Source organism: Pseudonaja textilis, chromosome 4, assembly GCF_049901715.1.
Source record: "Pseudonaja textilis isolate UNSWEBS1 chromosome 4, rPseTex1.2, whole genome shotgun sequence".
Taxonomy (NCBI): Eukaryota; Metazoa; Chordata; class Lepidosauria; order Squamata; family Elapidae; genus Pseudonaja; species Pseudonaja textilis.
In genome coordinates, this window is record NC_141993.1 from 56901457 (window position 1) to 56923538 (window position 22082).

The 22082-nt window shown below is 37.6% G+C and overlaps 1 protein-coding gene across 8 annotated transcripts in view; it reads right to left on the minus strand.

The window, feature by feature from the left end:
• Positions 1 to 258: 258 nt before the first annotated feature.
• The window catches only part of FARP2 (FERM, ARH/RhoGEF and pleckstrin domain protein 2), a 65218-nt gene continuing 43394 nt past the window's right edge, over positions 259 to 22082 (minus strand). For 4 of the 8 annotated variants that reach the window (XM_087933134.1, XM_087933129.1, XM_087933131.1 and 1 more), the window contains exons 15-28: positions 19326 to 19415; positions 18660 to 18793; positions 17599 to 17677; positions 16063 to 16300; positions 14484 to 14614; positions 13523 to 13591; positions 13331 to 13420; positions 12887 to 12907; positions 11653 to 11735; positions 10301 to 10419; positions 9529 to 9692; positions 5829 to 5936; positions 3334 to 3485; positions 259 to 1968 (exon numbers count right to left, since the gene is read on the minus strand). In XM_087933134.1, the coding sequence (XP_087789260.1) occupies positions 1878 to 1968; positions 3334 to 3485; positions 5829 to 5936; positions 9529 to 9692; positions 10301 to 10419; positions 11653 to 11735; positions 12887 to 12907; positions 13331 to 13420; positions 13523 to 13591; positions 14484 to 14614; positions 16063 to 16300; positions 17599 to 17677; positions 18660 to 18793; positions 19326 to 19415 (1569 nt within the window). In that variant the 3' untranslated portion in view covers positions 259 to 1877. Of the gene's footprint in view, positions 1969 to 3333; positions 3486 to 5828; positions 5937 to 7328; positions 7469 to 9528; positions 9693 to 10300; positions 10420 to 11652; positions 11736 to 12886; positions 12908 to 13330; positions 13421 to 13522; positions 13592 to 14483; positions 14615 to 16062; positions 16301 to 17598; positions 17678 to 18659; positions 18794 to 19325; positions 19416 to 22082 lie in introns of those variants that run through there. The other 4 variants (XM_026701456.2, XM_087933132.1, XM_087933133.1 and 1 more) reach the window with 3 other exon arrangements.

The following is a 22082-nucleotide window of genomic DNA, read 5'->3' on the forward strand; positions in this document are numbered from 1 at the left end:
AGGAAAAAAACTTACAATGTCTAATTTGAATCTATTGAATGATTAGGAGAAAGCGCAGGGAGAGAAGTTGACTACATCCTTGCTAAAGTTTACTAGAATATGGTGAATGTAAAAGTAGCTTATATACTTGGATGAGTTTCCTTAATAAATAAACAAAAATCCAACAATCCCTGCCCCCATAGGGGTTGAAATTGTCATGAAATCCTACCAATTATTAGAAAGCCCAGATTACACATGAATGATTACGAGTGAAACATATTTAAGAGATCTATAATAGTTTATTTCCAAAAACAGACTAATAAATAAAAACAGAAGATATAATGAATGGCCATCATGTTAAATAAATCTAAGAATTTGCTCCTCATCAAGAAAGATGTCAAAATTTCCCTTTTCCCTCCATGGGAAAGACCCTAATTTTATATAGTTTTTGAATCAATTCCATGAGTAATGAACTGAATCAAAATTTTTGTAAAGTCCTATTTTCAGCCTCCCACATTTCAAAATATAAAGTTTAAGATAATATTTCACCCCACACTGCTTCTACAATACATCACCCATCACCACATTGTTGCTCAATCTAACAGAAATAGAGCTGTATTAACACCTCTGTAGCTACTTTACACTGCTACCCAAAGACAATATATGGCTCTGTGCCATGTAAGAAACATGGAGCCTTCTTGCTAAGGTAGGTTTTTTTCACCTTCACTGAAACATACCATATAGACCACGGCTGTCCAACTCCCAGCCCGTGGGCTGGATGTGTCATAGGCTGGCCATGCTCACACCTGGTTTAGGGAAGGGGAAAAAAGTCTTGACACGTCACATGACGCTGCCGTGATGACGTGAGTTTGACACCCCTGATATAGACACACACATCAACCCTGATTTCATGGCAGAGGACAATGGCACTAAAGTACAGGAATATCTGTTGTTTCTGATGTAGCTGTGTGATATCTAAATTAAATGAACCATCATAATAACAGAATGTATGCATTTATGCCTGTTCCAGTTTTACATTATAAATCATTCGCATTTATTTATTCGTTTGAATAAAAATTCATTAATACCTCATTATTTATCCATAATTAATGGTCATAAACACCCAGCCTTCTACTGCTGCTTATTTTTATTTATTTATTTTTAATTAATACTGATTCTGTTCAGACATGCAGTGGCAGGCATTTATTTCTGCTGCAAAGGGAACAGGCTATTTTTTAAACAGACTTTCCTATTCCACCAGGCTGTGTCCCTATTTATAACTCTGAGAGAAAGAAAATAGAAGAACATTATTTAAAAGCCATGAGAAGCACACAGATATAGGAAATCAGTGGGAGCCATATTAGGACACAGGGAACTCAAAATATTAACTGCCGTGATACAGACATGATTTCCTTTGTATCAGAATTAACTGCATGCTCTGAGCAAAATTCCCAGTCAATTTGGAAAATTAAAATTTATGTTGCTGGCAATTTTTAGAACTGCAGGTTGAAATACCATATAAACAATGTAAAGATAGTTTGCAAAATATGGGGTTGGATTTTTTTTTTACCTATCTGGTGCGCAAGTTGCACAAGGATTGTTACTAAATACAAACTAAACATTCAAGGGTTCTAGGAAATAAACTCAAAATCACAGGATTTCAGACCATCCAAATTATTCTATTTACATAAATAGAAACAACAACATTGAGCCATATATAAATCCAGTACCCATATTTTTTCTTTGGATTTGAGTTTAGTCCGTGCTTCATACTACAGTAAAATTGACCACCGTTTACAGCAAGTAACAGAAGTCTCCTTTGATTGTTGCCAGTCAGACTCCTATCTTCCACCAGATTGCTGCACATAATTTACAACAGAGAGCCAGCTCTATCTTTTTCAGTTTATGTTACTTTCCTTTTCATCCTTTGTGGTCAAAAGGCTGGATCTTCCAGGAGAACTTGTGGCTCTCTTTATTACTTCCACCCACCTGATGAGAAAAGCAACATCCAAAGTTTAATTAGCATTTGAAGGCTGGAGGATTTTGACTCTTGTACTATGTAGTAGCTTTTCATAGAGCTATTATTGTGTTAGATAATAGATTCCCTTTTTACTGCCTTATTGAAAAGAACAGCTACAGCTGCTCCTTTCTAGGGGTAGAGCATAATATAGAAAATACAAGGATGAATATTAATGGCAGTATCTATAAAAGTACCCAGACAGTACCTCTATTATTAATGGCAGTTCCCTCAAGCTGTCAAACTCACAACCTGTAGGCTGGATGCATCACACACTGACCACGCCCAAGCCCTGTTTAGTGAAGGGGAAAACAGTTGCGATACATCACATGACACCGCCATGACAACACAAGTTTGATACCCCCGCTCTAAAAGGATGCAAATGACCAGCTGTCTGTGAGGAATATAAATCCTTCCATTCCTCACTATCCTGTCAGAGCTGAAGAAGCGAAACGTCTTCAAAAGAAAAAACAAAGTCCAGGTGCCTCCTGAAAAAGCGCCCTTGGGACAATCATGACCTGGATGACTGAGAATCTCTACAGACCTTTAGCTATACAATTTGGGATGAACACCTTTTGAATGGTATGGGAGTAGGAATGAATTTTCAGAGAAAAATTGCAGACTACAGGAACCAGGAGCACTACACAGGCACCCCGAGAACACAGATAATCCTCCAACTGCTTCAACAACCCTCTAAACAGGGCTGTCAAACTCACGACATCACGGCATCATCACGTGACATATTGCAACTTTCCCCCCTTTGCTAAACCGGGTGTGGGCGTGGCCAGTGCATGATGCATCCGGCCTGCAGGCTGTGAATTTGACACCCCTGCTCTAAAAGCATGTAAATGACCAGCTGTCTGCATGGAATATAAATCCTTCCATTCTCCACTATCCAGTCAGAATTGAAGAAGCTTCTTGGATGAGAAGCGAAATGTCTTCAAAAGGAAAAACAAAGTCCAGTTGCCGCCTGAAAAAGCGCCTTTGCAACAACCATGACCTGGATGACTCAGAATCTCTACAGACTTTTAGCTATACAATCTGGGATGAATTTGATTTGAATTACACATTAAAATGCTCCTATGTGTTTTGACAATGTGCATTTGTTCAATTTCTACCTCTGCATAGAAAATTTCTGCATTTATTGGATTCAGACCAAATTTGCACCAGTGGAATCTAGCATCTTTTATATATTTCTCTTCAGTGATTATCAAAATGGCTGTATAAAGCAGGACTCCATTTCTTAAAAACAAGTGGATTTCTTATTGGGCTACCAGGTACTCCTGATTTGGGATAATCAGTTTCTTGAATAGATTTTGATTAATGTACATACTTACCTTTCGAAAGTATACTTGCTCTCAGCCCTGAAGAAGTAGACATGAGATTTAAATTGCAGCTTGAAGACATAATCTTTCTGAATGCCATCTTCCTCTGTGGGCAAGTTGATTATGTAACCAATAAGTGGTAAACTCGCCAGTGGATAATCATCCTGAAAATTATTTATTTATTTACTTATTTTGGTGATTCTATGCTACTCTTTAACAAACACAGAATAATTTATAAAGTTATAAATAAAATAATGCCACATCTTTTAAATAATGCATAAAAAAGGTATATCTCAATCTCTTAATTACAGATAAATACAGAAAACCAAATTGGTTCATGAGGAAAAAAAATCCACAGAATATAACATTAGCCAACAGATTGCCATAATTCTAAATCATGAGATAATGTGTGATTCCACAATGACAACTGCCATCATACCTCACCATTGGCTAAGCCAATGTATATCCAGTTCTTTGAATAGGCCTAACATAATATTAATATACACACACACACACACACACACACACATAAACTCATAACTCATCCAGTTCTTTGAATAGGCGTAACATATTATATATATATTTTTTTTTTTCATAAGTTTTCGCGGGTACTTACATGTATGGCATTCAGCTTTGTTCGGGTATTTTCCCACGTCATTGTAGTTGTGCTTTTGAAGTTGTAGCAACGTTTCGGCAGAATCTCATCTGCCATCATCAGGCTTCTGATGATGAAGCCTGATGATGGCAGATGAGATTCTGCCGAAACGTTGCTACAGCTTTAAAAGCACAACTACAATGACGTGGGAAAATACCAGAACAAAGCTGAATACCATACATGTAAGTACCCGCGAAAACTTAAGAATATATATATATATATGTATATGTATATGTATATATATTCATTAATATTTTTCTTTTATGCAAAACTTATAACTCATGACCAAAATAGCTATATATAAAATTTTGAGGCAATAAAATTAGCGAACACCAGTTGTATATCATATATAAGAATACTTCATTATTCCTGGGGCTATAGTCAGATAGCCATAGTGATGGAAACTTTTACACCACTATATATTGCTGGATGTTTCATATAATAAAACTACACAACTTTCACAACTCCAGAAAAGGATCAAAACTACAAATGCAACATTTTATGCAAATATTTGCCATTCCCTGAAGAATCATTGCGGGTAGCATAGAATTTGAACTGAATGAAATAAAATCAACTGCTCTGCTGTGCTCTTGGTTTATACCAGGAGGTCAAACTCAAGGCCATGAGTTGGGTTCAGTCCATGGGGTGCTTAAATCAGGCCCATCAAGGGACCGTCCTGCAGTGCCTCTAAAGGCTAGAACGGGCTGCATGCAGGTCCCTCTGGTGGCTAAAACGGCCTGCATGCAGGTCCCCCGCACCTCATTTTCACCCTCCATGGCCTGCAGAACTCTGAAAAACAGGCCAAAAACAGGCCATATGGCCTATTTTCGGCCAGCAAAGTGCTGCAGGAGGCATAGAGGGTAAAAACAAGGCACAGGGGTCCGTGCATGAACTACCTGCATACCATTTTGGCTGGCAGGGTGCTGCAAGTGGCATCTCTTCCACCCCCGTGCCGCCACCAGCACCCCGCTGCTGGCCTGCAGAAAACTACAATGCTGATGGGGTGCTCGAAGAAATCCAGTTTGACACCCCTGGTTTATATGGATTAAATTTGGAATGTTTTTAGATACCATCAATTATTATGGTTGGTTGCATAGTCATCCAGATGTTTAGACAGGATTTCATATTTTTATCCCCCTATCAAATCAACCCTGAGGATCCAGGATAAGCACATGTTGTTTGATGTTATTTACAATGTGAAATCATACTTTCAGGTTTTTAGCTGCTATTGGCCTTCAGACCCATCATGATCTTCCCAAGAATCTACGAGGTTTTAACAGAAAGCCATAGTATATGCACAGATCCAAACAGTGTTTGTCTTTTGCAACAGACAGATGGAAATTTTGTCAATGTCCAAGATTTTTTGATGTGGTTATCAGTGTTTCTCTTGTATTCAGCTGTTTCCAGGTATTACGATATGCAGCATTCAGACTTTTTCATCTTTCTTACCAACAATTGTTAAGTCTAAGGAGTTACCAGTATGTGGCAGCATTATTATAAACACAAAAATGTTAAATTACAGATGCCAGTTCTTTAGCTGGTGTTGGCCTTCATACACATGAAAATCCTCTATCCAAGAACCTAAATAACATTTACTCTGGAGGTGGTTGGCCATAAAAACACTACAGATGGCTAGCAAATTGAATTAGTGGTGGAATGAGTACTCTTAAATGGCACATGGATCAGAATTGCTTGTGAAAACTGCAAAATTGTTTACAGATCTATAATGATCACCATGAAGACACAGAACTATATGCATTCAGGGATGACCATTATGTTATATGGGTAACCAAATCCTCCCTCTAGCATTCTAGTATACTTTCATCTTGAAAATATGCAACTTTTATCTTACCTGATGTGTTTTGTAAAAGAACAGACAGAAATTTGTAAAAACAACCCACAGCTTCTGCCAACCATTACTATTTTTGAACTTCCTCAACAGATACCCTGATAGCTGGTTCTATAAAGGAGAAGGAGAAATAATATTATAAAATACCACAGCAAAAGTCTATTGGTGTTGCTTGTAGTAGTTTAAAAACAAATTGCTATTCTTGAAGTCTGATTCTCCTAGGCCAAGAAATGTTGCATAACATTCATTGTAAACAGTTGGTTTTTGTATCACTAATTTCTTCATTCTCAAGGCTGCTTCTTTCCTGCTTACATCTATTAGTTTCCAATATTGAAAGTGAGATATTTGTAGGGAGAAATGCATGAAGGATAAAATGTGGGTTGATTCTAAGTTTTTCATCTTTTTACAACTCTGTAATCCCTTAATTTGGGATAGAGTTGGGGCTACTGAATGGAACTGAGCATTTACTGGTCAGGTGCCCTTCCTGACGCCTATGTAGAGTTTCCAGCAGATACTTTTTCTTTGCGCCGAGACAGAGGAATATCTGCCACTACCTTCAACTCTCAATCTTCTGAGTGGGAAGTGTGTCTTCACTACAAGACCACCACACCGCTCAGGATTGAGTCTAACTTTGAAAAATGACAAAACAGACTAAGTCTGCCTTTCCCAACTTCATTCCTATGGATGTACTGAACTAGAAATCTCAGAATTCCCAGGCATCTCATTGTACTTCAACATCTCCAGTATTACTGGAAGGTGTCACGTTGGGAAAGATTGCTCCAAAGTATATTACTATTAATATTAGTTTTAATATGAATATTAAAAAGTGTAAATATTAATATCTTCCCAATATCTGGATGTATTCTAAATTTCCTCCTTAACCAAATAGAATAATAACCAGTGACAATCCCAACAAAATAATCACTGCTAAAGGTACTCAAGCCATCTCCAACCCTAGGTTCTCCAGTTAAATTACCCCCTTCCCCAGTCGCTTAGTTCTCACATCATGCAAAGAACTAAAGAGAATGTGGGTAACAAGACAATATGGTAAATAGACTGGGAAAACACAGAGTAAAAGAAGTAGAAGACAAAGCCATGCAGAGTAATTTGCACCACTCCCAAAAGCACCATTGGAAAAGAAGTCTAGTTTGTTAGGAACAAAATTACAGTATAAATTAAATACATCTAAAGCAGTTTTCTGGAATCTGGCATTGCTGAATTAGAATTGCCAGTACCCAATGTACTATACTGGTGACAGATGTAATTTAACATCTGGAGGGCTGCAGGGAAAGAATAAAAAAATGGCAAGGCATGTGAGCAAGTGTGCAAATGTGCATATAATCAACAAAACAGATTAATTGCTCTGGTTTTTGAAAAACAAGTGATTTCTTACCATTGGCTCAATATGCTAGATCTTCATACTAGAAGAGTGTTTCAGAGAGTGAGAGAATAGTGGTGGTGTAAAAATATATCTGCCTGTTAAGACTGAAAGAAGCAGTTTACCTGAATCATGCATAGATAATCAGACAGGGATAGGCTCTGGTTCCGATACCAGCAAACATGGGTGATTGTGTTAGGCCGATGACTCTGGCCCAGTAAATAGCGAAGAGGAAGCTCTGGAGAAACAGCAACAGAGCAGCAAACTGAGCAGAGGAAGGAGGTGCAAGGCAGAAAAGGGAAGAAAAAAATAGAATAAATAAGGGTGGTATCTGAAAAGATCATTAAAATAGCATGAAAGGTAAAAAGTAAAAATAAATGATTTGAAGATGTGTAAGGCTCGTGGATGATGAGTCTTAAAATCAGCAGTGCAAAGAGATCACAAGGCTTTAATGAGAAAAGAAGATTAATGCATTTACCAAAGCAAAATGTTAGTTAGAATCAGTGAATGAACATGATCTTACATTTATGGTACCACAGTCAGAAAGCGGATTTCGTTCACAGTGGACAGTGAAGGCTAAATGACTACTTATTCATGCTAGCTGGGGAATTCTGGGAGTTGAAGTCCACACATCTTAAAGTTTCCATGGTTGAAAACACTGGCATACATTTATTGCTATTTATATTCCTATCCTTCTTAAATGAATGCTGTCAATCAATTATCAAATCCACTGTAGCTGTTCTATTAAAATGACAAAGCCAACACAAAGTTGTATATAAACATCCTAAGTCTGGGTGTTCTAGCCCTGAAATTACTTTTGTACATACTACTGCATTCACTTATCTTTTATTAAAAACTAAGGCATAGTGTGTGTGTGTGTGTGTGTGTGTTTTCTTAAGTTTTCGCGGGTACTTACATGTATGGTATTCAGCTTTGTTCAGGTATTTTCCCACGTCATTATAGTTGTGCTTTTAAAGTTGTAGCAACGTTTCGGCAGAATCTCATCTGCTATCATCAGGCTGTGACACAACGGACACAATACAGAAGCCTGATGATGGCAGATGAGATTCTGCTGAAACATTGCTACAACTTTAAAAGCACAACTACAATGATGTGGGAAAATACCCCAACAAAGCTGAATACTAATATATATTGAGATAGATAGATAGATAGATAGATAGATAGATAGATAGATAGATAGATAGATATAGAGATAGATAGATAGATAGATAGATAGAGAGAGAGAGAGAGAGAGAGAGATTCCTTTCTCTCCCATCAGTATCTGGGAGGAAGGGCTGTAGAAGACTGTTCTGTTTCCCACTCTGAGTTTGTTCCATGAAATAGCTTCCTTTCTTCAGCAGGTTATACTATAACCCTTAGACATTCTACATCCAGATTATATAATATATCCCTTAGTCATTCTATGAAAAAGCACCATTCTATGGAAAAGTACCAAAAAGAGGGTACTACCATATATAGAGAGAGCAGGGGCTCTATCAGAAGAGTTGAATATATTTACTATGTCTCAAAAAGAAGTAGTGACAGATTATAGTTTTATAACTCTTAAAATGCTGTACACACAGGTTACCTTGAAGCACAGATTATTCTTTCCAAATATCACTTGCTGGGGGACATTTTATGAGAATAGGACATCCTGAAAATCTAGGTTTGTCCATAGTCCAAGCACAAGCAAATGCACAGAAGAGATACTTCTGGGACTATAAATAATGGATTTTTTAAAGATTATTTTCAATTAAGTGGAATGGTAGGGGGACATTTATGCGAAAGAGCTCTAGAGTATTTCTGTCTGCCAGTGCCATAACTCTCTGGAAGCTGAACACAATGAGAAGAAATTTAACCCAGGGGGAGAAATCACTCTAAGAAAGGACATAATTAAAAACAGAGATCAGGCTGGAGGGTACAAAGAAAAAAAAATTCCCCAAAGGAGAGACAGAAGAGCAGTAACCTTAATATTATTAACTGTTCCAATATAAGGCCCCTTCCCCTTAGAAAAATGACTCAGAATAAAGTCACTGTTCTAGAGTTGGAAATAATTCCAGAGGCCAGACTTTATGGACTTTCCTTATTTGTTTTCATTTCAAACTATTTCTTTAAAACATTGCTTTGTAATGGAACATGCAGAGGTAGACACACCACAAAAATCATATTGCAATCATTTAATTTTTTTTTCAATATGGCCACTGAAATTACTGAAGGCAAATGAAGAGGATGAAGGTTAAAAGCAAATGCATGTATAGAGTTAGAGAAACCAGCAACCAAGACAGAGTGGTAAGTGAAAGTGATGCGTGAACTGCTGCTGGGTACCTCGACGGCCACACTGTGATCAGTCATGGAGACACTGGTATTGCGGTACCAACAGACATGTATGGTAGTGTTGGCCCGGTGGTGGCTCTGCCTGTCCAGGGAGCTACGAGAAGAATGAATGTCCTCTTCGGACTCCTGCTCTAGAGAAACCTCATCTGAGGATCCTGAAGGAGGAGAAGGGAGCAAACATTTAAGAGACTGTGGTACATGGATAATGATAGTGACAAGAATCTCTTAAGCAGGTCTCTCTCAAAGGTGTTATCCATCAGTTAACTCTGTTTCTAGCATCCATGACCTTTGCAGCCCAGAACATTTTGGAACTGATGATACTTTACTGTTATTATATAGAGGAATTCACAAATTTGTAACCAGCTGGGCTGGATCAGATTTTCAGTGAGGAAAGTATACATAGAAATTACATAACAATGCTATAATTCTTTAGATGTCATATGGGATTTCATATCAATAAAATAAACCAGCTAGAACTATACAATTGTTAAAAATCTATTTTGTGTCTATTGTAAAACTGGGTTCAAAGGATAGCTACTTTTAATACAAATAATGGAGAAAAAAGATCACATACCACAAAATTCATTACCAATATTTAACAGCTGGAAGTTCTTATTTGCCAAGACTGAGGTTATCAGGAGCATCTGAGAGGGTATATTTTTCTTAGCCAAAATGTTTTAGTTGTTATTATTGTAGTCATATTATTGCTGTCCTAAGAAAGCAGGCACAGTGTACTATTATAGATCACAAACAAGGCACTTACTGTTAGAACGGCTGGACAAAGAATTTTCAAGGAACACGCCAGATTTCTCAACAGTTTTCTTGGCCATTTCAATTGCCATATTCAAGTCCTCCAACCATTTTTCCATTTCTAGACGAGTGCTGAGAAGCACAGATAAAACATTAAGCATATGTGTTCATAGTTAAATTGTAATGTATTTTATAGTTAAAAGAAATACTGCTTATTATCCAATATATAGAACACTTTCCTCCCTTTTCATAGAAAAAGAATGAATACTGGAATATGGCTAACATCTTGACCACTCCACATTATGATCCATAATCATATTATATTCAAACACAACTATTAAAAATCTTACTTTAAACACTATCACACATCTAAATATTTTCCCCAATTTTTCTGAAATCCGAGGTAACAAAAGGAAGAGAGGGAACAGCAATCATATTAGCAAATCTCAAAATTGAAGGTGCAGGATGCCATTTATTTCTCAGGATGTTCCTCCACGTAGAAACTTTGTCTCAGATAACAAATAACAGATAATCAGAGATGGAAAGAACCTTGTAGGTCATCTAGTCCAACCCCCTGCCCAAGCAGGAGACCCTATACCATTTCTGACAAATGGCAGTCCAATCTCTTCTTGAAAGTCTCAAGTGATGATGCTCCCACAACTTCTGAGGGCAAGCTGTTCCATTGGTTGATTGTTCTCACTGTCAGAAAGTTTCTCCTTGTTTCCAGGTTAAATTGTTCAGTTTCCATCCATTATTCCTTGTCTGGCCTACAGGCGTTTAGAAAATAGCTTGACCCCTTCCTCTCTGTGGCAGCCCTTCAAATATTGGAAGACTGCTATCATGTCCCCCCCTGGTCCTTCTGTTTACTAGACTAGCCAAGCCCAGTTCCTGCAACCATTCATTGTATGTTTTAGCCTCCAGTCCCCTAATCATCCCGGTTGCTCTTCTCTGTACTTCTTCTAGAGCCTCAACATCCTTTTTATAATGTGGTGACTAAAACTGGATGCAGTACTCTAGGTGTGGTCTTACTAAGGCTTTATAGAGTGGTATTAGTACCTCACTTGATTAGTACCTCACTGTATCCCTTTGTTAATGCAACTTAGGATTTCATTAGCTTTTTTGGCTGCTGCTACACACGGCTGGCTCATATTTAGCTGGTTGTCCACTAAGACTCCAAGACTAAGTCTCAAGACATTCACTCTGCCATAAGTTGGAGAAGCATGAAATCTGAGTCTTCTTTGCACAATCTGGAATAGAGTTGGGATGATATGCCTGTATTCTCTGTGCATGCCTAGATATTCATTTGGAACTATTCACATACATATCCCTTCCTTGGCACCAACAATCTACTGAGCAACTTCTTACCTTGCTGCCACTACTACAGTTTTTTGAGCTGAATAGATTGTGAAGCAATGAGGGACAGACCATTCATTTTCACTCTCTTCCACCTGTAACAAACAGAAACGTGTCTGTTCACTAAATGGCATGTGTTCTGAATTAAAAGAAATGGCATGAAAATTGTGACAATCTACCTATCAGCTTTTTTTTTTTTAAAGCGCTATTTATTTAATGGCCATTTACCTTCAAATTGAGGGTCTCAAACTGTTATGTTAGGAGGGAATGACCTTGGGAAACAAGATAACAAGATACAGACAAAGGGCCGGTCAGATAAAGGGCAGGTTAGTTTATGGGAATGGGAGAGAGAAGTACTTTCACAACTGCAAGTTTCTGTTAATGTCACTTTATATTATAATAAAGTAGAATTAGCTCATCTGCTTTTGTTTCTGGTCTATCTAGTAAGACTGACGCAAACTGTTATCATGGGGCTAATGAGGACTACTTCATTAGCCTGATAGCCACAATAAGGAAACGTTTTCCTACATTGATACAAAAGCCTTTAAGCAGCATCAAAAAGACTGCTGCAGAGAATTGTGAAATTACACATTCCTATATATGTTGCTTTTCAGTGTTATTGCTTCTGCTGACTTATTAGCAGTAAATCGGCCAATAATGTGGCCTCATACCTTTCTGAGTAATGGTGCTAATCTCAGCCAATGACAAAAGAACCTGATCATTTTCCTGCTGATAAACAAGATGTGAAAGGTGTGGTGTAATAGAACAACTGCATGTGCATTGTAATGAACGTAAGCAACTGCGGTTAGGGTTACACAGGAACAACAGGAGGTTTAAAGGTACACAAGAACAAACATGACAGGAGGTTGACATTCATTCTGGAGAAGAGACACCTGGCTTTTGCACTGAGGAGAGGAAAAGCACCTTCCCCTCTTGCTCCTGCTACAGCCAGCCCCAGGCTGTCACTCCTTTGCCTGACTTCCCCAGACCTGTGAATATGAATCCCATGTATAGTATGCTTCTCCATTAACCTAAGGGAGGATTCATAAGCTGTTGCCCTACTTCTGGCTCTCCTGCTGTATGAGAACAAGGCAGGGTTAATGAATGACTGAACTGAATAACATACTTGGCCTATTGCCCAAAGTTTGAGATCTCTGTTCTAGAAGGTAAAACTAGTAGCTACAATTACATTGCCACTTCAACAGGTCTAAACATAGCAATCCTATTTGTTTTGCTTACTACTTACCGGAGGATCCAGGACTATCAGCTGAAAATCAAACATAAACATAGAAAAAGGTTCATTGGAAAGTAAAAGAGCATGCAATGTCCAGGTGTGGGAGTAACAGAAATTGCAACATCCACATAGGTGTACAAAGAACAGCATCATGATAAGTTCATCCATAGTTACTTAATTGTTCTGACACCAGAAAATTGACAAAGTTTGCTCTTCTATTTCATACAAAAATTATAAGAACATCTAAAAAATACTCAGAACCACCAGGAATATCCAATTGACAATGGTTATTTATTTATTTATCTCATTTGCTCATATGCTACCTTTGTTATTTTTACAAATAACGTAATAGTTAAACTTAATAGTTTAATAGTTAACTATAATGAAAATGTATAAATTAAGAGGAGAGAGATCATACTATCTTAATGTTTGGCAGCTGTATGAAGAGCTACTTACCAGCATCCCATGCAGAGGGAGGTGTCCTCGTATTTTGAACTGATTCGTCCCTGTTACACCTTTACTTGTATACAGCAATGTATCTGAAAACTGAGACAGACATTTTTGTTTGTCAAACCTTTCTGTCTTTTAAAAACAACCTCTGATTACAGTTATGTTTTGTAACAGCCTTGAGCAAAAATATCAACTCACCAGAAAGAACATCCTTTGCTGTAAGCCCTTTTTGGTAAGTTTGTACAAGCAACCTTCTCGAATAAATTCCTGTGGAACAATTAAACAAGCAAAATTGGCTCCACTGGTCCTTGAATAACGACTGATTCAATAACAGTTCAAAGTTATAACCGTGCTAAACTAGTGGTTGCTGCAACTGATCCTCGAAATTCCTGCCATCTCAACGCTCCCACAGTCATACAACCACTATCTGGATGCTTGGCAAACAGCTTGTACTTGTGACAGTTGCAGTGTCCCATGCTCATGTGATTGCAACCTGCTCTGCTGACTTTCCACAAAAAAAAAAAGTCAGTGCGGAAGTCAACAGGGAAGTTTACAAGATACTTGGGCAGCTTTTCCCCACCCACCCACCCACCCTTCCCCAGTCCCACTGTACCAGCATGCCCTTGTGTACCCTTTCCCACCCAGCAGCTGTCACTCCAAATCTTGCTGTACTCCTGTGGAATGTGAGAATGACAGAGGGAAGAGGGAATGTCGAGGGAATGATCAGATAAAGGGGGAGGAGCCCACAACTGAGCAATGGATGGGGAAAGATACTTTAGAAAGGATGTGCCCTAACTAATCAAGGGATAATAAGTAGACTTCATAGCAATGCATTCATTAGTTCCATGCTGGTCCTCACTGCCTCTGCAGACTAACATGGAACAAAATATTAAAACAATGTTCTTGATATCTTCAGCATGAGGCTTTGAATGAGCCTTTCTTAGAATGAGTTTAAAATGTGTTAGAAATGTATTTTAGAAGATACATAAAAGTATAATTTCAAATTTTCTACTTCAAACAGCAACACTTTGGCCTAAGTTAACTCTAAAGTAACACAACAAATGCCTAAAGCAAGGATATAGCATATAGTAAGCAGCAAACCAGTGCAAAATACTATATAATAACAAAGAAGACTTTAAAATAGAAGAGAACTGATTACCCTTCCAGGTGCTATGAGATTATCAGTACCAAGAAGATCATGCTGTAGCTCTATTAGTTTCTGGAAATTCTCCAGCCGGATCAAACTGTTTTGAAGTTGCGATGTCATGTTTGCAATTTCCTTCAGTGCATCTACAGAATTATCCAAAAAATGCCATGGGCAAACAATCAGAACATCAAGGATGAATTTACAACATACTTTATCATTAGTAGATCTATTTTAAAAATACAAATTTTCTCTGAATTAAACACATACAAACCTATAAAACCTGTGAGGATTATTGAGAAACATAATTGTGAGATATTATATAATTTAACTACTTAATTAATTTTACCTGCATACCCAAAATGAGTTTGTTTACAATTTTTACATAGCCCTCTATCTCATAAAATGACTCTTGGTGGTTCACAACAATCCATAAACCATGTTTAAAAACAATTGTCTCCAGATGCCCAACCAAATATCCTCACAGCTCAACCCTTATCCTAGTCAGGTGGGGGGCATGGAGACCAGTCTCCAGAAGACTTAAAGGGTAAGGATCTCTCTGATCTTGGATGGGAGGCTGTTGCAAAGGACCAGGTCAGTCACTGAGAAGGCATGCTTCCAAGGTCCCATCAAAATGCGAAATTCAAGAGAGAGAACCTGGAGCACACACATCATATCTAATCTAACCTTGAATTGCACCCCAAAAGCAACTGGAAGTGTCATGCCCCTGGTGGAGACTGACTCTGAGGGAGAGGAGAAACAGCTGACAGGGTGTGGCTCCGGAGGTTGTGGAAGAGGCTGGGGAAGGGCAGAGCCCAGCTGAGCAGTCAGAGGAAGACCCAGCCCTATCTCCTTTCCATCCTAGGGAACACAGGGACAAGAGGATAAGGGAGAGACATGGTCTACTTGGGAGGAGCGGGCCTTGATCCTCTTCATAGGCTGCAGTTGTGACAACTGAATAAGAGGACAGACATGCATATGGGCAAACGCTGGAAACAAAGCGTGGAAATATCTCTAGTTTATGGTTCCTCTCTGAGCTTGGCATCCTTCCCAGTGTGTGTTCTGTTATCTGTGGACATCCTCCAGCCCTTATCTTGCCTGGTTTGTGTTGTTTTTTCCCTCCTTCCTGTAACTGTGTGGGATTTTTTTGTCTTCCATCAAGGATATTTGGAGCTTGGAAGCAAAGTGAAGGAATAAAAGGGGCATGACTGGGTTTTTGTGACTGTGTTTATTTTGTATCCCCCACCCTGGGTCATCACAGGAAGCCAATGCAGTTCACACAGCAGTGATATACTGGGTGAACTGCTAGGCACAAAAACTGTGTGACTTGCTGCATTCTGGACCAATTGTGGTTTCCCCATGTAGAGCGCATTGCAGTGATCGAAACTGGTGTCTAAAAAATGGATGACTGTGAGGAAGGTATTAAAATATATTTTATTACTTTTTTATTCAAAGATGCAGGTGACAAAATTGAATGAACTAATTCTGTAGCCATATTATTTCACCAACTCAATGTTAGTTAGCAGCATAAAATAAGAAAACAAAAAATGTCAGCTAGATTCTTTCTAACCATTTGCTTAATTCTATTACTCACTCTTGCAATCAGTGTAGTCTCGATGATCTGCTGGATAGTGTTTACAAAGTCTTCCCAAGATTAACTTGTAGTATATTATCCGGTGGATAGGCTTGAGCAGGAAAGTGTTAAGGGGCAAATAGCAAACTCTTTGGAGTTCAAATTCCTTATAAACTATTTCTAGTTTCTTAATACGCTTAGTTGCTTTCTCAAGCTCCATCAAGACTTCATCATGTTTTTGCAGATAGTTGGTAAATTCCTATGGGATCACAGAAGACACAGCTATAAAAATTTTTAAAATCATGCAATCTCTTTACCTGAAATATTCAGTTACTGAAGAAAAAAAGCATACTTCTTTAAAAAAATTGTCCGCAACAATTGTCCATTTACAATAAATGTTTAGAAATTCTATGTTCACACAAGACAAAATATTAGACAAATTTTGTCAAAGGTTCAGAATCTCAATAAATATATGAATGAACGATGGGAGATTTTGCAGCATAAAATTCATCAGAGAATGCCAGAATTTGCTGCATCTTATAATAATTGTAACGTATGGTATATTTAATTTTCAAAGCAGTAACATATAATTTTACATAATCATATACAATTATAATTGTATGTATATATGTGGTAGCATAAAAATTAATTTTTAGACAAGACTTATCAATATTTAAACTGGAATTTTTCTATTGTAAAGTAACAATGTTAAATGTCATGAATGAAGGCACATATATATATTCTGGGACAATGTTGCAGGATTCAGTGTGAGTCAGTCACTAGGATGAGAGATTTAGTCTCCCAAGCTTTTGGACTCATGCTGGAGCATATATTCAGGGAACTTCTCTTGCACAAAATGTGGGCTTTGGGCTATACTATGCATAGTATTTGTGTGGTGCCTGGTTGTGTGTGGCTTTTTAGTGGTTGACTGGGGTGTTGATGGCCAGCTATTTAGTCTTTGACTCATAAGTACCTGATAAATTGGTGGTAAATCAGCACTCCTGTTCAGTGATGAGGGGCCCATTTCCCAGGCTTCAATCATTTCCCTGGCTATTTTTGTATCTGCTCAGCTAACAATCTTATAGCTCGAAATTGAATGTATGTCATTGTTCATTGCAATGTGAGGCTACCAATGAATTTGGATCTCCTTGTCTGACTGCTCGTTTGTGTTCTTGCAATCTGTTGGTTACCTTCCTCCCTGTCTGTCTTACAGTCACAGGGCAATCCATGCGGGGGATCTGGTAGATTACATCAGAAATACCTTCCACCTCCAAGCAATCTTTACATTGCCATGCACAACAGGCACCACATAAATATTACACACAGTATAGCTCAAAGCATACTTTCTGGTCAGACAGAAGTTCCCTGAGAATAGGTTCCAGCATGAGTCCGAAAGCTCAAACCTGTGATCCCAGTGACCAGCCCAGATTGGATCCTTCAGTATCTAAATTTCCTACGTAGAATTTGCCATTTTATCATTAAGACACATATTAATGAGAATGAGTGGGGGGGGGGGAAAGAGAACACAAGATTCCTGAGTTATAGATACTTCCATACCTTCAATATTTGCACATTTCTCAGCATGACATCTCCAATCCGCTGATAATCTCCTTTACCAGAACTTGATCGCCCTTCCCTTCAATTGAGAGAGTGAAAAAGTGAGCTCTAGGGAAAACTGAGTCTAAAATTATTTTTCAGAGCCAACCAATAAATATAACAGCTCTTCTTTCAAAACTAATAAGATACCCACAGTAACTTTGAAAGAAACACTGTAACTTGTTTGCAGTAATTTCTCAGAAGGTTAATCATTCTTCTGCTTTGTAGTTCAATCTGAATATATGACCAAGAAAGACAAAAGAACTAGATACTGCAATGCATTTTGAAGAGCAGCATATTGTAAATTTTTCAAATTCACTCAGATTTCTAAGTATTCTAAGTATTTGCCCTTCTTTCTGCAATTCTTTCAATGTTATGTTATTCATTTGAAGATACTTCTACTCATTTGAAAATACTACAACCAGTTATGTACAATATTCCTTCTGATTTTCTGAAACTGCTCTGGTGAACTAATCCATTATGAATTAAGAGGCTCAAAAAATATCTTCAACTTATTAACTATCAGATCTTGCCATCTAAACTAATCATTATTTTTTCCACTGAACTAATTTTTCTTCTCTTCGTAAAAATAAACATTTAATTTGAAGCAAGAGAGCAAATGTTTGTGTTTTTTCAACAATTTGTTTTATAGGGTTATCAAAAATATTACTTTCTTTGAAGACCATTTTTGACCAATTAAAATATAATGAAGAAAGTATATGTAGTAAATCTTTAAATACATCCAAATAAATGTTTATCTCATAATTACAACAATGATTTGCTCACTGGAATGACTGCAGTCACCAAACATTTAGAGACTTCATATCATACAATTGGTATACATAGTGTATACCAATTGTATACCAATTGTATACATGAAGTGTCATTCAGAAAACTGATTTCATGGAAAGGATCATTAGCAAACACTATTCAAGTATGTATTCATGCAGCTTCACAAGAAAGAAGTTTTGTCAGGTATCACAGAACTCAATTTTCATAGTCATACGTCTAATAATGTTTACCAGAGTGCTAGTCTCTGCTCAAGCTCTTTCAAAAAGCCTCTGTGAAACTCATAGATAGGATCTATATTGGAGAAGAATAAGGTCATGAGACCTTCAGGCATTGCATTCTCCTTGAGAACTGCACTGCGGAACCACTGCAAAAGAAAAAAAAAATCAAACTGTAGGTGTTTATATTTTAGCTATTTATTCATTTACTTTATTTCTATACTAAAACCACTCCCACTGAAAGCATGATCAAATATTTGTTTTACAGCTAACTGTGTAATCAATTAATATTAAAGAATCTAGAAAAGCATGTAGGGACATTTATAAAATAACTTAAAAAATGAAACTCTACAAATCAATTTCCTATTGTGAAGAAAAAATGGCAGACTAGTGTTAGATAAGCGTCCATTCACTTGGAAACATCTTTTGCCTTCAAATTTGACCTGCTGTACAATCCTACAATTCCTAAAATACAGTGCAACAAAAATATATCAGAACATTGGGAAGATAGAGAGGCACAACATCAGCCATGGAATTGCGAGCATCTCCTTTGTATGAGTAACAGAGACAGGTTAAAAAAAACAGAACTGATTCAAAGATATTCTTCTATATAGTATAATTGTTTGAATAATTCTTTGGGAGAGAGGAAATAGTTAATAAATGAAGGTTTAAATGAATTACCAGTGTTAGAACTTCCAGGTCTTTTAGGTACGTTCGTTCAGTAGCAAGGATTTCCTTTGCAATGAAATATGCTTTGTCTGTTGGGCATTTCTGAAAGAAAGAAACAAATTCCCAGTAAATAAAGAAGAAATGCTACATGAAACATGTAATATTATTGTATTCAAATTGCTTTAATGTGTAAAAGGTATATTGAGACTAATAAGCCCAAAAGTATTGTTTGGGCAATTAGCTCTTGGATCTGAACAATATATACATTGCAAATATATATATACTCAAATGCAAACTGAATGTCCAAGGGAAATATACTGTGCATCCAAACTTCATCCATTTGATATTTACATACAGGAATCCTTATCCACTTAGGCAAACTAGCAAGTACAATTTCTCCTAGTCCTTGTTTTCTGAACCAAAATGTGTTCTGTCTCACTTTTCTTCTTTCCCAAAAGATGAAAGAGTACAAACTCACACAAACACAGGCAGGCAATCTGGCTCGGACTTCATAGAGTTAATTCTTTGGAACTGATAATATCCTTGGCATTCCAACACGCTCTGCCTGCCAAGTCCGAACTGATAACAAATAAAAATCTACTCACAGAAAATTACAAGGCAGTCCACAAAAATCATTCACAAGGAAAATTCGAAGTAAGATTAAACTTTGCCCTGTACAAAGTTCCAGCTGAAAACACACCTACTTTTATCTCTTGTGGGGTGTGGCTCAATGACTCAGCTCACTCTCTGACCCTCCCACGCCTCCTACGCTGCTGTTCACGTTTCTCCCTACGACGCTGCTTAGGATTAAGCCAACACTCTTCCTCTTTACTCCCTGTCAGGGGCTGCTCCGATATGCCTTCCTCCTGTTTAATCTGAGGCTGTTCCTCTTGGTTGTCTGATGAAACCTGATGCATTATCAGGGAGGAAGGCATTGCCAGAGAGGAAGGTCCTGGGGAGGAAGGCATTCCCAGTTCCTCCTCCTCATCTTCCAAATCTTCTTCCTCTGACAGCATAGGCTCGGGAATCGGGGCCACAACAAAAATGTATGGGATTACATGCCAATAATGCCATGCCAGAATACTATTTTGTTTTAGGCTCAAGCAGCACTGGAAGCAATGCTTCAGTGGGCTTCTCGCCAAACCTCACAATGTGAGCCTTCCTCCTGATCTCCAGGCAGGAATAAATTATGCCAGTTTAAAAAACATTGCTCATAATGTCTCCTTGCTTCACTTCCAAAACAAGGGAAAGCAGCAGGAAGGGTGAAAAATCAGTCTTCCTTATATCTTTCCTAGAAAGTGCTGAGCCTTACATGGAAAAAAATTCAACCACCTTGAGAAAGAGGTTTTCATTAGGAATGGCAATATCCCCCAAGGTCACTATTTCTATCTGAGCCTTAAAAAATGAATCAGAGAAAACAAAATTTGATTGTCTGGCAGTTTCTGTTCACTTGGCAGCCATAAAACACCAAGGTTAGATTGAAGGAAATGATCTCACAACAGGCCAAAGTGAACCTGGCAGTTAATAACCTCCTTCAGGATTTTCTCCAAGTGAATCAGAATGTTCACTTAGAAGTTTATATTACATTTTCCAGTGGAAAACAGAACATTCCTGCGGATTTCTGATTTTGATTTAGATTCAATCTGTCTTAGCTGGTTAGCATAAAGGTGGAGATTTTGTTCTGGGAATATGTCTTCAACAAATGGACATCTTAACATTGGAATAATGTTATGATGATGTTATAGTGGTGCCACAGTGGTGCAGTGGTTAGAGAGCAGTACTGCAAGCTACTTCTGCTGACTGCCAGCTGTCTGCAATTTGGCAGTTCAAATGTCACCAGGCTGACTCCTCTTTCCATCCTTCTCAGGTGGGTAAAATGAAGATCCAGGTTGTTGGGGGCAAGGGGCTGACTCTGTAAATCACTTAGAGGGGGCTATAAAGCACTGTAAAGCGGTATATAAGTCTAAGTGCTATTGCTATAAGGCAGGTGTGTTTGTGAGACCAGTATTATACAAAATCATGCAGCGAGTAATTTTCTAGTCACAGTGAACCATAATGTAAAAATTGGATATTTTTCAATATATAATTATCCAGTTAGGTACTAGATCCCAACTTTATTCATCTTATTACATGATTTTGAGCAAAAGCCTTTTATACAAGGAAAAATATCGGCCTAAATTGACCGTATTATTTCAACTCAAGATATGAAATTTTCATTCGTGTTTCAGGATTTTGTCTTTTGTCTTGAGAAGTTCACATTTACATGATGGTTATGCAATCAGCAATGTTAATAAAGATAAATCACCTAAGAGTTTTGTTGAATTTGCAAAATGAGCATTAAAATCTTGTGTAATCCCTTACTTTGCCCATAACTAAAAGCCTTACTCTAATAGAATCTGGTTTTGAAAAGGAATAACTGTAAAATGCATTTGCATTTTAAACTGCATTTCATTTATACATAATCCTCTTCAATGTAAACATAACATGAGCTCATAAGATAACAACAGGCGTTTATTGATTCCTGCCTATGAAAAGATAATACAGCATTTGTTATTTTTGGTAACTGTAGTGTACTTATTTGTCCTGAACTCTTTTGAATTGAAAGCCACACAACAAAGATACCATATGCAAAGTGGCCCCAATATACTGCATCCTTTGCAGAAAGACTACTAGAAAAAGCATAGGCAAACTTGCACAAATAGTATCAACATGTAACAAAGAAAATGACAAGCTGGAAATAATGCAACAAGTAGGAATGGAAATTGCACT